Below are 13,974 nucleotides of genomic sequence, written 5' to 3' on the forward strand. Positions count from 1 at the left end.
TTCTCAGAGCTGTAGGGGCATCTAGGGTGGTGTTTAAATTTAGAGTAGACAAATGACTGGTGTTCTTTCCTCCACAAGTATTATATTCACTCTCCTCTCCCGAGTTATCTGTTATTTTAAAATTTTTCACAGCGGTTCTAAAGCACAACACAAAATACGGCGTCACATTTCCGGATTTTGTGTTAATGCAGCTGAGGCGAACCTTCATCCTGCCCGCTGTGTCCTGAGTCTGCACTGCCTGTGTGTGTGTGTGTGTGAGCCCTGCCCTCAGTCAAACACACACACACACTGACCTGCAGCTCTTGACTGAGAGCAGAGGAGAGAGAGATGAAGCCAGTGATATAACTGTTGATGGCTATGTTTTTATAGAGAGGCAAAGTCCCACCCCTTCTAGCGTACCCTTCACTTTAACTTCAGAAAACATATGAACAGCAGACAAATAATTTTTTCATCTGTGTCATGAATTACACATATGATGTTTGTCAATATAAAAGATTATTTGTCTTTTGGCACTGACTGCGTACTTTTATTGGCTGGGGGCCATACACCACTGCCCAAACACTGATGCCCAGACACGTATTGATCACAGCAAAAGTATGAAAAAGGAAATAGGAAATACAGACAGAGGACAGAGTCTCTACAGATACAGACACCACCACACATCTCTAGGGGTTATAAGTGAAGGTTGAGAGAGATCGTCTATCTATGAGTTCATACATTGTTGAAAATCCTGCATGGTATACTTTAAATCCACTGCACAACTCTACTCCCGCAGATGTTTGGCTTATTTTAATGGATAATGTACAGCTGGAAGGTCAACTTCACAAAATAAATGACTTCACGAGGCAGAACCAACAAAACTTATGACGAACGTAGGTCTGAGGGTTGCAATGAAAAAGATTATTTTTCAGCTAGAATCTGTACACCCTCCAGCTTATTACCTGGCTACCTTACTTTAATCGACTGACAGGGAATATTGATTTTTGCTGTTGTTGGGAGCTAAATGAATTTAGCTACAATTTTCTGTCAAAAAATATTCCAGCAGAGAGGCAACCATAGAAACATATATTGTTCCTGTCCATGATATACACTGTAGCAGAACTGCAGCTAAATCAATGTAAGAATTTTAATTTGTGTTTTACTGTTTTATATCAGTTAAAACAGAACCAATACATAGAAGTGCATAAAATATCTATTATTTATTTGGAATGTTATTTCTTGAATAGGCTTTAGTAGTTTTAAAAATACAAGTTTTGTGCTCTGTAAATCCTTCAGGCATTTTCTCAACAAGCGATACGTTGTGATGAGACATAAAACAGTGGTTGTTTGTGTGACAAAGCTGTCTGCCTTTATAAATAACATACCTGCCAATTTCTATGGTCAATCAGAGACCAGTATTGAACAAAACAGCTTAATAATCAGCACACCATGCAATTATGTGCACTTATTTCTATTCGCTTCCATTCAAATAAAACATAAAGCTCTCTCAGTAAGCTGCCAGGTGCGTCTCAGCCACCTTTTTAAAACGTCACTCAACACAGAAGGGGCTGTTTATATTTACTTTTCAACATCCATCAGCTTTTTCTCCTTTTATATCCTGCCACCCCCAGGTGACTCTGCAGTATCTGTGGGAGAAGGAGTACCAGGTGCTTGTCTTCTACCACCACCCCATGGCCCTGGAGGTGCCCTTCCTGTGGCCAGGCCAGATGATGCCCTCGCCCTGGGCCAACACCACAGACCCGGAGAAGCTGGTTCAGTTTCTGCAGGCGTCTGTCACAGACCGCAGGTCAGCCTCTACATTTATTTGACTGTGGGTGCTCTCTGTCCTTCATTTATGAGGTTAAATGGGACCGTCTCTTGGGACAATCTCTTGGTCATGTCATCATGCCTCGCTGAATTATTGATGCATCATTACCTGTTTTTTATGTTTTTTGCAACACAAGTGTCCAAATGTCTGACCACAATGGGTCATTCTAGTAATGGCTAACAATTAATTCACTGTAATTAGTTCAAAATAGCCAACAAAGAGGATAGGACATGGTATGAAATGCATAGGTTTTTGCAAATGGGATATGTGACACTTACACCAACTTATAAAACATAAGATAAAACTATTTTTCTCTAACTGCTGACAGTAATGGGAAAATGTTCTTGAAAACCAGACATAAATTTGCATGTGAAAGTTTTGTGTCTGTATTTTTGTCTGACAGAAAAAGTGTTTTTGTTATTTGTGGGCACTTAAATTAATTCTGAAGTAAAGCAAAGTTTATTTATATGTAGCACCTCTGCAGCAGATGTCATAAGATGTTTTAAATAACTAGATAAAATGCATTTAAAAAAAATTGAAACACACAGCAAAAAATTGAATTGCTTGATGTGTCTACTGCAGGAGGAAGGGGACCTTCTTTGTCTCCCAGGTGGTTCTGACACCGAAGGCCAGCACCGTGATGAAGGGTGTGGCCAGTGGACTGAGAGAGACAATAACAGAGAGGTGTGTACGCTTGTTTATTTGTATGTTTGTGTTTAATAAAATGGGATCTGTATTCGGACATGTTATCCAGATAATATACAATCCAGCCCTGCTTTTGCATTTATAGTTTGCAGTGTTGTGAGTTGCTGAGTGAAGGGAAACTTTATGTGAAATGCTGTTTACGACAACTTCAGGATTTATCTTTGTATAAAAAAGTTTCAATCCAGTGTGGTGCAGTGGTGGGATGTAGGCTACTCTGTGACTGGATAAATTATTCACCTTATTAACAGTAGATCAGGTACACAGATGAATCTAGCGCAAACTGTCGCACACATTATTTCTTACCATATATCATTGATTTCCCACCTCAGGAGTGCTTTAATTCTTTAATTTTTCATGCATTTCTGCTAAATAACACATCTTTTGGCACTTTGATGGCACAGAATAGCCATATAATCAGTAATTAGAGGTGTTTCTATTTTAGCCTTCTCACTTGCTTACCCTCTAAATTTGAACAACAACCTTTAGCTAAACAAATATTGTTAGCTAAACCAATATCCTATACCAGTGCTGCTCATAACGGAGCAGAAACTTGGCAGTAAGTTGTCATTCTGCCAGTAAATGTACGGTACTTTTTCCAGTGTATCAGTTAATAAATGCTGCAGCTTCTCCAGAGCAAAGAAAAGTCTTTTCTATTGTTTCCCAACTTCTGGAAAAGAGAAGGAGGTTAGTCTCAAACTAAGCTAAGCAGGAAATCAGTCAAGTGCAAAGTAAAGTAAAGTACACGGAATAACAGAGACAAAGAGACAGAAAAATGTTTTATGTTCAGGTTTAGTATAAAACTAAGTTTGGATAAGATGCAGGATTAGCACCAATGGTGGCACACAGTATTAGTCAACATACTCACACAGGCACAAATTCTAGCAACACCTCAGACACCAGAGGCCACATAATGACATGATGTACCCATAACAACTCACAACAACACTTCATGGGCATGTGCACATGTACACAAACACATAAGCAGTCACATGTGAGTCATCGTGGCATTTTATAACTAAATCCAGAGGCATGTTGGTTTCTAAAGGTATCCCCAGGCATTTGACACTGACCTCATTCAAGCTTTTTTTTCAAACAGCTGCCACAAACCCGAGGCGATGCTTCTCATCCTTCTTATATCTCCCCTTCTCTGATCTGTTTCAGGATTTTTTTTTTCCTTTGTGTGCATTTCACTTCCTCTTAATGTCACCAGTTTGTTAAAAGCCTCAGCAGCAAAACCATCAATTTTCCTGGCATGAATTATTCATTTGATAACTCCTCTATCAGCCATTCTCACCAGGTGCTTGGTGACATTGATGTAGGCATCCTTCAAAATTCCCTCCATTCGTTTTGCCACGCGGACCGCCGGCAGACGACTCGACAGAACAAGAAAGCCGGCACGAGGAGGAGGCAGCTCATAGAATTTCGCTGTGCAGAAAGCTGGGCGAGGCATCTGCAGTAGTAACACCCTCCCCTGGTGCCTCGGCTCACATGAACATGTCCAGGAAGTGTTCAGAGTGTCATCCTCGCAGCTGGTGTCTGGCTTGTAGACATCTCACGCTGCGTCACAGAGATCTTTTATCACAGCATGGCCCTCTCTGTGTTAAACCAGGCAACCATGAATCATCCTTTCTTCTATCCCTCTCTGTACACTCTCAGAAATAAAAGTGCTGTTTAGAACAATATAGAGTTCTTCAGCTTGTCCCCATAACAGAACCCTTGTTGGTTCCTGTTAGAACCATTTATAAAGGTTGCACTTGGAACCCATTCAGAGGGGCTCTATCCAGAATCTTTCCAGTGTCTGTGTGCTGACAAGAAACTTCCCAGGGGGGTCTAAAGAGAACCCTGTATATTCTAAGGTTGTCATCCAGAATCCACCTAGGGTCTTCTACCAAGAACTGTTTTATATTCCAAGGGTTTAATGTAAAACCCACCCAAAGGTTCTACAGAGAACCCTTTAGTATTTCAACTTTTCATGTAAAACCTATCCAAGGGTTCTACAAATTACTGTTTTGTGTTCCAGGGTTTTTATGTATAACCCATCCAAGGGTTCTACCTTTTATGTTCCAAGGCTTTCATGTAGAACCCACCCAAAAGTTCTACCAAGAACCCTTTTGTATTCCAAAGGTTTCATGTAGAACTCACACAGGGAGAACCATCTGGGAATTCTTCTGTAGAAACAGTTTGGAAAACAGCAGGGTTTTTGAAAAAAAAAAACAATTGTCAGGTGTTTGGATGAACTATGTGTCGATCACGTCTAACACGGGCTAACTTCAACCAATCAGGGCCCCGTTTCCCAGAGCCTTCGTAGTGCTACATGTGTCGTAAGTTGTATCTTAAGGTCTCCTTTCCCAAAACTGGGAAACCACCCGGGAGACCTAAAAACACAACTTAAGAAGCACGTCGTGCTACGAAGGCTCAGAAGAAGCATGAAAACATCTTTTCCACTGAGAAAAGCCTTCAGTACCATTTCAGCAATCCTTAAAGAACTTCCAAAAACGGTGCTTTGGAGGAAAAGGGTTGGTAGAACCTGAGTCCTTCAGGAGGAACCCTTTTGGAAGCCTTATTTCTAAGTGTGACTTCTTTTGTGACTCCCCCCCCGCCCCCTTCTCTTGCCCTTTCTCCTAACGTGTGTGTGTGTGTGTGTGTGTGTGTGTGTGTGTGTGTGTGTGTGTGTGTGTGTGTGTGTGTGTGTGTATTTTCATGTGACCTCAGGGCCTTACCGGGCATGATGCAGTGGATCAGATCGCAGCGACCCGGGGAGAGCGGCATCAACATTATCACAGCTGACTTTGTGGAGCTGGGAGAATTCATCAGCGCCGTCATCACCCTCAACTATCACCTGGATGACGATGAGGATGATGCCACCTGAGAGCCTGCAGGGGGGGCGTCAGGGAGCACAGTCACCACCATCGCCAGTGGCTTGGTTGCTCTGTGCTCACACTCTTTTCTCTTTGGCATTTATTTCAGGAGGGGAGCTGCACTGCTCCTTTCACTTTATTTAGGGCTATAGTGAATTGAGAGATCAAAAGGTGAAAAAGGGGTTGAGGGAGGAGAAGCAACACTGGTGTTTGGTTGGAGCACGAAGAGAATGAGGTTTTGTTTGTTTCTGATGTATGGATTGAAATTGCTCTTTTCAAGTGAGATGTTCATTTCCTTGTGCTGTAAAAATGGCTTTTTCCACTGATCACATACACTGTTTTCAATTTCGCCAAGGGTAGATTCCTCAGAGCATATCAACTTTTCCGCTAAATGTATCAGTACATCATTCTTAGTATTCTAGTGACAGTGACAGTTTTTTCAAAGGTTGTTTCAAAGTAAGTTGTGTAACTTAAAACCACTCAAATTGTAGGCTGGTGTAAGTAGCTAGCAGTAGTTTGTCCTGTGTGGGAAATCTGTCCAAGAGAAGTGTTATTTTCTTCTAACAATATGCATCCCTGGTCAGATCACTGCAAGTGTTTCTGAAAAAGTGCTTCAAGCAAAAGTGTTGTTGCAAGGTGTTTACCCAATATATAGAAATTAACAATTTCCCATTCAACAGTAAATGTCAAGGTAAGTAAGTAATAGTGTCCACTGAAGTCAGCTTGCAGCCTATACATTGATCAGCCACTTTGTACATTGATAAACCATTGATTCACTCATTCAAAATCATCCAGAACAAGAATGTGGCTTGGCTGAACCAATCCAACCTTATCTCTGGTGCATCTAAACAAAACAACATTTTCACAACCATCAACTGTCACTGCAAAAACAATTTGTCTAAGACAGCTAGAAGTGCAATCCATGATCATTTTTGATGGTTAGAAATCCAGCGTGACAAAATTTATTAGATTTCGTGGTGGGTGCTGCCGAGTCGTGATAGCCAGGTATAAAAATACAGTACATCTGGGTGCAGGAGTGTATCCACTGTCTGTGTTTCCTCTGCTGGATGGTTTCCCCTTGTGTGTGTGTCTATACTTGCTGCTGTAGTGAGTCATCATGAGATGTATCACGGTTTTGTCTCTTTCATAATAACAGGTGATAAAGTTGCTCAGAGACTCATTTTTTTCAAGACAGACATCGTTATTCGGAGTCAGGAGGTCCTGATGTGACGGCAATGCTTTGACACTCAGAAAATAATAAATGGCAAACAATAAATGTTTATGAAGATATAGCTCTAGCTCTTTGGTGTCTACTTTATTAGGTGTTTCCTGTTTATGAATGTTTCTAAATCTCCAGATTTTTACACTTTTACTTTTTTAAATTTATGTTTAAAGGGATATTTCACCCCCAAATCAAAAATACATATTTTCTCTTACCTGTTGTGTTATTTATCTGTCTAGGTTGTTTTGGTGTGAGTTGCTGAGTTTTGGAAATATCAACCATAGAGATGTCTGCCTTCTCTCCACTATAAAGGAACTAAATGGCACTCAGCTAGTTGAGTGACACTTTATAATAGTGATCATTAATAAATGATGGTTAATTGAAGCTTAATTTATTGTTGTTTCACTATTAACAAACAATTAAATGATAATAAAGTATGTTTACTAATTTTTAGTAATGCTATATTTTATAGTATTTTATCTGTAGTTTGTGTAATATAAAATAGTTAGATACTACTTTGTTAATGGCTAATAATTGGCTTGTAAACTATCTATAAACATTTGGATGGCTATTATAAGGTTGCAAATGATGATTATAATACCTTACATGCTTACATATGTAACTCATGTATGTTATTTTATGTGTGTGAACTAATGTAAGTAACGCACTTATATTAACTAAAAGCATGATCTTTTCCTAATCCTACAGCAGTATTATTTTCTAAACCTAAACACTACCTGGATGGTCATTGTAAAGTTGCAAATGATGTTCATAAAACTTTATTTTTAATTTTTATCTTTATTTTATTTGGATGTTTGTCAACAGTGAAATGACAATTAAATAAATTTTTACTACCCATCAATTTACCACTTAATCATGATGGTTATTATAAAATGTTACCAGTTATGTAGCACTACAGGTAAGATGAAAAATATTTGTTTCTGATGTTTGGGTGAACTATCCCTTTAATGCATTTCTTTCTATATCCTGCAATGTTTCATTTCAGATGGAAAAATACAACTTTGAAATGGCACCCAGAGACATAATAGAAATATTTTTTATTATTGCAATGTTTTACGCATTATGCATGAAAAAATAAATATAAAAATAAATAAATCAACATCCAATCAAACATCCACACACCTTCTGATCAGTGTGGCATTTTCTGCAGAGAATGTATTCTGTAAGGACATTTGCTGTCTAGTTTGGTAATGTAAAACCAAACAGGAAATTCAACTCTTTGGATTTGTGAATGTATGTGTCTTGTGAGTACCTGTGCCATTTCTAAAAAGTCTCATGTGATCGAGTGACTGAGTATCAGCTAGAAAGTCATTTTTGTATTGTATGCTTCAATGTGGAAATGAGTTTTAGAGTTCAAACAGTACTTCTTTCACTTCAGTGTGGTTTCATGTTGAAATGTTTTATATTGTGGACAGTTTGTACATACTGTAATTGCAAATAGCATATTGCCGATGAATTGTAAATTATTTAAAGCATTGCAGAGTCATTGATAATAATTTATTAACTTATACCTTAACTGAGCTAGCATACTGCTTCTTGTTTTCCATATCTTTAGTTTCATGCATGAACCAAAAAGTTTTACATATACTTTTTGTTGTACACCAACAAAGTCAGTTAGGTTTGTGCATCTTAACATTATTTTCTGCATATTGTTCTGAAGAGCATGGGTGCATCTCAGCTGGAAATGTTTTTACCCTTTAAGACAAATCTCGAAATTAATTTATTTCTTAAATGTTGCACTGCTACTACTACCCCATGCAGGTTAAGAATGAACCCACACAAATGAGCAAACTTTGAAAAGGCTTGCAAATTATGTTGTTAAAGGACATTTTGTGTCTTCCCTGGTCCAAACTGTTGTCATTGCCTTTATGTTCTGGTGTGAAAAGAGTTCTTTGCTGTTGTAAAACTCAAAAACTTTTGTTCAAATGAAAGTGACTCTGTTCTAAGTGGAAAACGGCCAATCAAATAAAGCTTCTATGCCTAATGAGTGACTGAGTGAAGTATTATTTCAGGAGCAGTTCCTGGCTTGTTGAGCCGTGATTGGGTTGTTACTTGCTTGATCGAAAAACCATTATTAAAGCCATACATCCATCCATTTTCTGTAACTGCTTCTTCTTGAAGGGTCGCGGGGGGCTGGAGCCTATCCCAGCTAACACTGGGCGAGAGGCAGGGTTCACCCTGGACAAGTCGCCAGTTCATCACAGGGCTAAATTATTAAAGCCATTATAATAAAACTGTGCTGTAAATTGAAAGTGGATTTGCAGATTTTAAGCTAACACACCAGCATTTTATTACCTATGTGTGCAGAGGAGCATCCAGAAATCATCCAGTTTCCAGGGTGATGAGGATGGAGGTGGGTGGGTAGCGGCACCCTGGGTAACTTTCTGAGACTCCGTTTCGTAATTCAGCATCTGCTGTTCTGCAGCCAGGTGTTGCTCATGAAGAGGAAGCAGAGATAACTCAGATGTTGAGTGGCTCACTGTGTGTGTGCTTTGTGTGCATCTTCAGCCCTACTGTAGGTTCAAGGTCTTGTAAAAAAATTTGTGTTTTGTTGAATTTCTCTTTCAACTCTGTCAAGTGGCTGATGCAATGTAGGCATGAAGCTAAATCACTGAATCAGATGATCAAATTCTCATATTAGCACTGTTTTATGCTTATTAACTCAGGACTATTTGAGCAAACATGCAACATCATGTTGCACACATGCATACATACAATACTTCTGTGGAAGCTGTTGAGTACAGCAGCAGTGTCATTGTTTATGGCTTGTTGTCTGTATTGGTACTGAAGGTTTTGGATACTTTGATTGATCAGTAGTAGGGGAGACCAGCAGTATTGTAACACTGGGTTGGTTGTACGAGTAGTTGGTTGAGAATTAGCATGTCTCTGTGAGCAGCATTACCCCTACTAACACAAAGTTGTTGCAGGAACATTGTCGCAATATAACTTTTGCAACATGTGACACTGTAGTGTAGTGTGTAGTGTTGTCGCCATGTTTCCACCACACTTGGGAGACGTGTCATTATATTAAATACAGGAAACGTCATGCAGAGGATGCTGAACAGACTATATCTGTTTCATTGTAATGTTTCCTGCAGTAACATCATTACAACATCAGAAATGATATGTCATAATCATGACATTACAGGGACATACTGCAATGTATTTCATTCTAAAAACTAATTTTCAGATAAGAAAGTACAAGTAAGTATAAGTTTATAAAGATTATTTTCTGAATAACATTCATTCTATCATACATATGATGGTTTGACTTGCACATCCTAGAATAGCAGTTTCTCTAGTTTAATTTGATGCTCACACTGTTGCCTTCAAGCCCACATGCTTAAACAGTTAAATGTCAGATATAATGGCTGCTCAGGGTGGAAGAAAGTTCTAACAGTTCATTAATGCATGGAACACTTTGAAAACTCATTGCAAAAGTAGTGTGGATCAAGGGTCTGCGTTGTCAGTTCTGGGCCCATAAAACTGCACCCCACGGGCAGCCGTCTATATTTTCAAGACAGTGAACTTCAGCGTTATGGTTATGGCCAGCTGACTGGATTGGTATTGAGTGCTCTGACTGCTCTGATTGCTCATTAGTAGTTGAGGGACAGAAAAGGCACGACTCATTCACTTACTCTGTGCAGATTCTTTTGCACATGTTGTGAAGATTCTTTACATCCTCTTGTCCTGTGGGTTGCATTCTGTTTCTGCGGTAAGTTAATGTGCTTTATTCAATTTCCTAATGGACTGCAGATCATTAATAATGCTTTCTGAGGAGAATCGAAAGAAAATGCACTAATACATGTCCTTGGATTTGATTGCAACAGTCATTAGCTGGAGAAACATGAAAATGCAAACGCACAATGTTTTTTGTGTGCTTATGTGTGTCTGTCTGTCTTTCTCTGTCACGCACACACAGCAGGCAAACACACAGATGAGGAGGAGGAGGTAGAGGTGTGGGAGGTAGAGATGGATGATGGCATTCAGACAGTTTAAAGAGGGGCAGTAACGGAAAAAATGCACAGTTTGGAAAAGTTTGGAGTGTGAGGAGGAGGAGGAGTAGGTTCACCAGCCACTCCTGCGTCTAGTTATGAGGGTACATGACACAGGGTGGCAATTTGTCTGCCAATATGACAGTCTACAATATTACAGTGAGAGAAACATGAAAAGGCAAGATAAAATAATGTTATCCTTCATATAAAATTAAACAAATTGAGGCTGGGAGACACAGATAATTATTAAAAGCAATAAAATCAATAAAGATGGAGTCATTATTGACAGAGGGGAACTGTGGGAACTGAAATTATTATTTTAGTCGCTCAGACATGAAAACAGCCAGTGACCAAAGGGAGGCAGCAAGTGACACTCACAGCAGAGAGAGAGAGCGAGAGAGAGAGAGAGAGAGAGAGAGAGAGAGAGGAGCTTATGTTGTAACTGTGTCATTCTGTCTGTGATGACCTGACATTTATGAAGCCAACAATGTCTTTTTCATGACAACTTGACATTAACAAACTGTTTAGCTTTAAGTTTTAATAATGCATTAAACTGTCATATTGTTATGGTTTGGACATTTTGTTGGTCACTTCCTGTTTTATTTTGTAGTCTTGGTTGTCCCTCATGTGTCTAGTCTTTATTTCCTGTGTTTGTTCTTTTCCCCACTCTTTCTGATTGTCATGTGTTCCACCTGTTTGCCCACCTGTGTCTCATTAGTTCTGTCTATTTAGTCCCTGTGTTTCTCTGTGTCTTTGTGAGTTCGTTGTTTTATTTTGTGTTGAGGTGCTGTCAGTGTTTCTTTGTGTTTTTGGATTTTTCAACCTTGTCTGGGAATTCTGCAACTTTAGTTTTGTGTTTTGGACACCCACGTCATTCTCGTAAGCCTGAGCTTTTGTTTCTTTTTGTTTGTAATTAAATCACTTTGAACTCTGGCCCCTCTATTCCAGTCTGCATTTTTGGGTCCACTCTTTGTTAACTTGTTTACTCAGCACTCATTACACATATGACACTGCCTGCCATGAGACTGTGCCATGAATATTTTCCTTAACATCAAGTAAAGTGGTACATTTTGGACACTTAATGGCAACATCCATAAACATTCATAAAGACTCCAGTGCAATGACACTTATGCACACCCCATCAAATAAGGTGTTGCTAGAACATACAAAGATTCCCTCCACAAACATGTTTAACATGTATATTTCTCTACTTTGAGTAATAATTTGTATCTGGTATGTCCTTCCACAAAAAAAGTTCAATTATCTTAAAATCTTTGAAATGACCACAACAAGTCTGTAAACTTCTGTTGTCCAACAGTTCAACTCACCATAAAGTCCATTCTCAGATTATGTGCGCTGGAGTATTCAAGCTCCCATATTGCACTTTCGCAAGTTGAATATTTGAGTAGGCTCGGCTTCCAGATTTGTGAAGTCACAAATGCTGCGCTTGTAGCTCTGCCTCTTGAATTGGGATTTTCAATGAGAACATAGCAGCTTTACGCTTTCATTGGACGAATGAGAGAAAATCTTTCCAGTGCCAAACTCTGCACATCATTCTAGACAAGTGATGATCAAACAGTCACCTGTAGGAACAAGAAGAAAAACTTTAGAGTGGAGGGGAACCTTAATCCTTTAGTTTTAATTGTTGAGGATTTGAGAAAAGTCATAAACAAAAATATCACCAAGATCTCTAGGATTGGAACCATTGGCTCACAGTATGTTATCTAACTAATGTAAACAGACTAAGATGTGGATTTTGTTAATTGCTGTGACTTTTAAATATCACTTTTTTATGTAATTACTCGCCTTGATTATCAGATAGTAGAAACAGACAAGAAACCCATGGATGATATTCAGCAAAGGTCCCCAGATGAATAAAGCCAGGGATGTCATGGTTACATATGCATTTTAACCACTAGGCTGTCAGGACATACATATCACTGTTGAACCTGTTGAAACATGATATACGGTTCATTCTGGAGGACACTAAGCACATAAGCTGCATATTCATTAAGTCTGTCTCTGTCTGAGCCTCACAGACTGTTGTTCTCTGGCAGACGAAACTTCCAGGCCAGATGGCGGTCAAAGATGCCCTCTGAACATCATGAGACCCACAGAAGCGGCACTAATGGAGGGCACGGTCTGGTGGCCTGTTGTCGGAGCCAACTGTTATTCTAGCCTGAGGTGCTGGGAATTGGCTTGCTGTTGTACAGTAGCTGAGTCATTTGGCGTTGGGTGGTCATTTCAGAAATACAGGAAATCACTTTTGTAGGCATTATCTGCAAGTATGCATGACTTAAGTTTTGATTGTCTAAAATTTGTGTCATGACCTGAGGTAACACTCAAAGACTCATTTTATAGGATAATGGGTTGTACTTTATTTTACTGTACACTAATAAGATGTACTTTGTATCATGAAAACTAAAAATATGTTCTTTGTTAGACCCTTTTTAGACCCTTAGTAGACTTTGTTAGAGGGTAATTAGGGACACCTTACAACAGAACTGATGTAGGAAGTAAAGTTGAAATCACACTACTTTGGACGTATCTTCGGCTGGTCCCATATAAATGGCAGCGTTGCCAAGGACGTTGCCTACGTCTTTGATCAAATCACATTAACTGCCTACAGTATTACAGTAAGTCTGTGCAGTCACCCACAGACAAAATATCCCTCTACCTCTATAACTTCCATGACCACATCTATAACCTCATTCTTTCCACTCCCAAGAAGGGCAGCAGTTTATACTCAGCTTCAGAGAGAGCAGGGCCAAAAACAACAACAAAACATTCTCAGTGAACCCTGAACATCCCTACAAAGGAAACAAAATGTAAATAAATTACAAAACTATAGTCCTAAATAATAATAATAATAATAATAATAATAATAATAATAATAATAATAATAATAATAAATTACACAAACTACATACTGGCTCCCTTGATGGGACTGGAATACTGAAGGGAGGATGACTGAGGTTTAAAAAGGCTGCTCTTAAGCTCCTGTCCAATCCCATCGCAGCAAACAGGTCAAGTGGACCAATCACAAGGGAGAAGAGAAAGATCTGTAGCAAATGAAAATCAACATATATGACTCAGGGTCAGAACACTTGGTTCAAATATTGATTTTGAATGGGGAAGTAAATTATACTTTAAGAAAGTCTGATAAGGCTAAAAAATATGTCTAATAAAGTCTAATGAAGGTCTAATAAAAGATCTAAAACTTTATGTAAAAAATATGTACAATGCAATAATAAAGCCAAAAGAGGGCTCACTTTTCCACTTTCTCATCACAGATGACAGCCGAGTAGAAAATGACATGCAATTTCTGCATTGCTCTAAAATTGCTGTACCTGGAAAATTGCTCTG

At 39.0% G+C, this 13,974-nt stretch overlaps 1 protein-coding gene across 1 annotated transcript in view; it reads left to right on the top strand.

The window, feature by feature from the left end:
* The window catches only part of plcxd3 (phosphatidylinositol-specific phospholipase C, X domain containing 3), a 28,207-nt gene extending 21,545 nt beyond the window's left edge, over positions 1–6,662 (top strand). Inside the window, exons 4-6 of the mRNA XM_084729542.1 lie at positions 1,611–1,786; positions 2,390–2,491; positions 5,225–6,662. Of these exons, the coding sequence (XP_084585668.1) occupies positions 1,611–1,786; positions 2,390–2,491; positions 5,225–5,381 (435 nt within the window). The 3' untranslated portion in view covers positions 5,382–6,662. The remainder of the gene's footprint in view (positions 1–1,610; positions 1,787–2,389; positions 2,492–5,224) is intronic.
* The last annotated feature ends 7,312 nt before the right edge of the window (positions 6,663–13,974 follow it).

This window comes from Lutjanus erythropterus, chromosome 10 (assembly GCF_056507025.1).
Source record: "Lutjanus erythropterus isolate fLutEry1 chromosome 10, fLutEry1.hap2, whole genome shotgun sequence".
NCBI lineage: Eukaryota > Metazoa > Chordata > Actinopteri > Lutjaniformes > Lutjanidae > Lutjanus > Lutjanus erythropterus.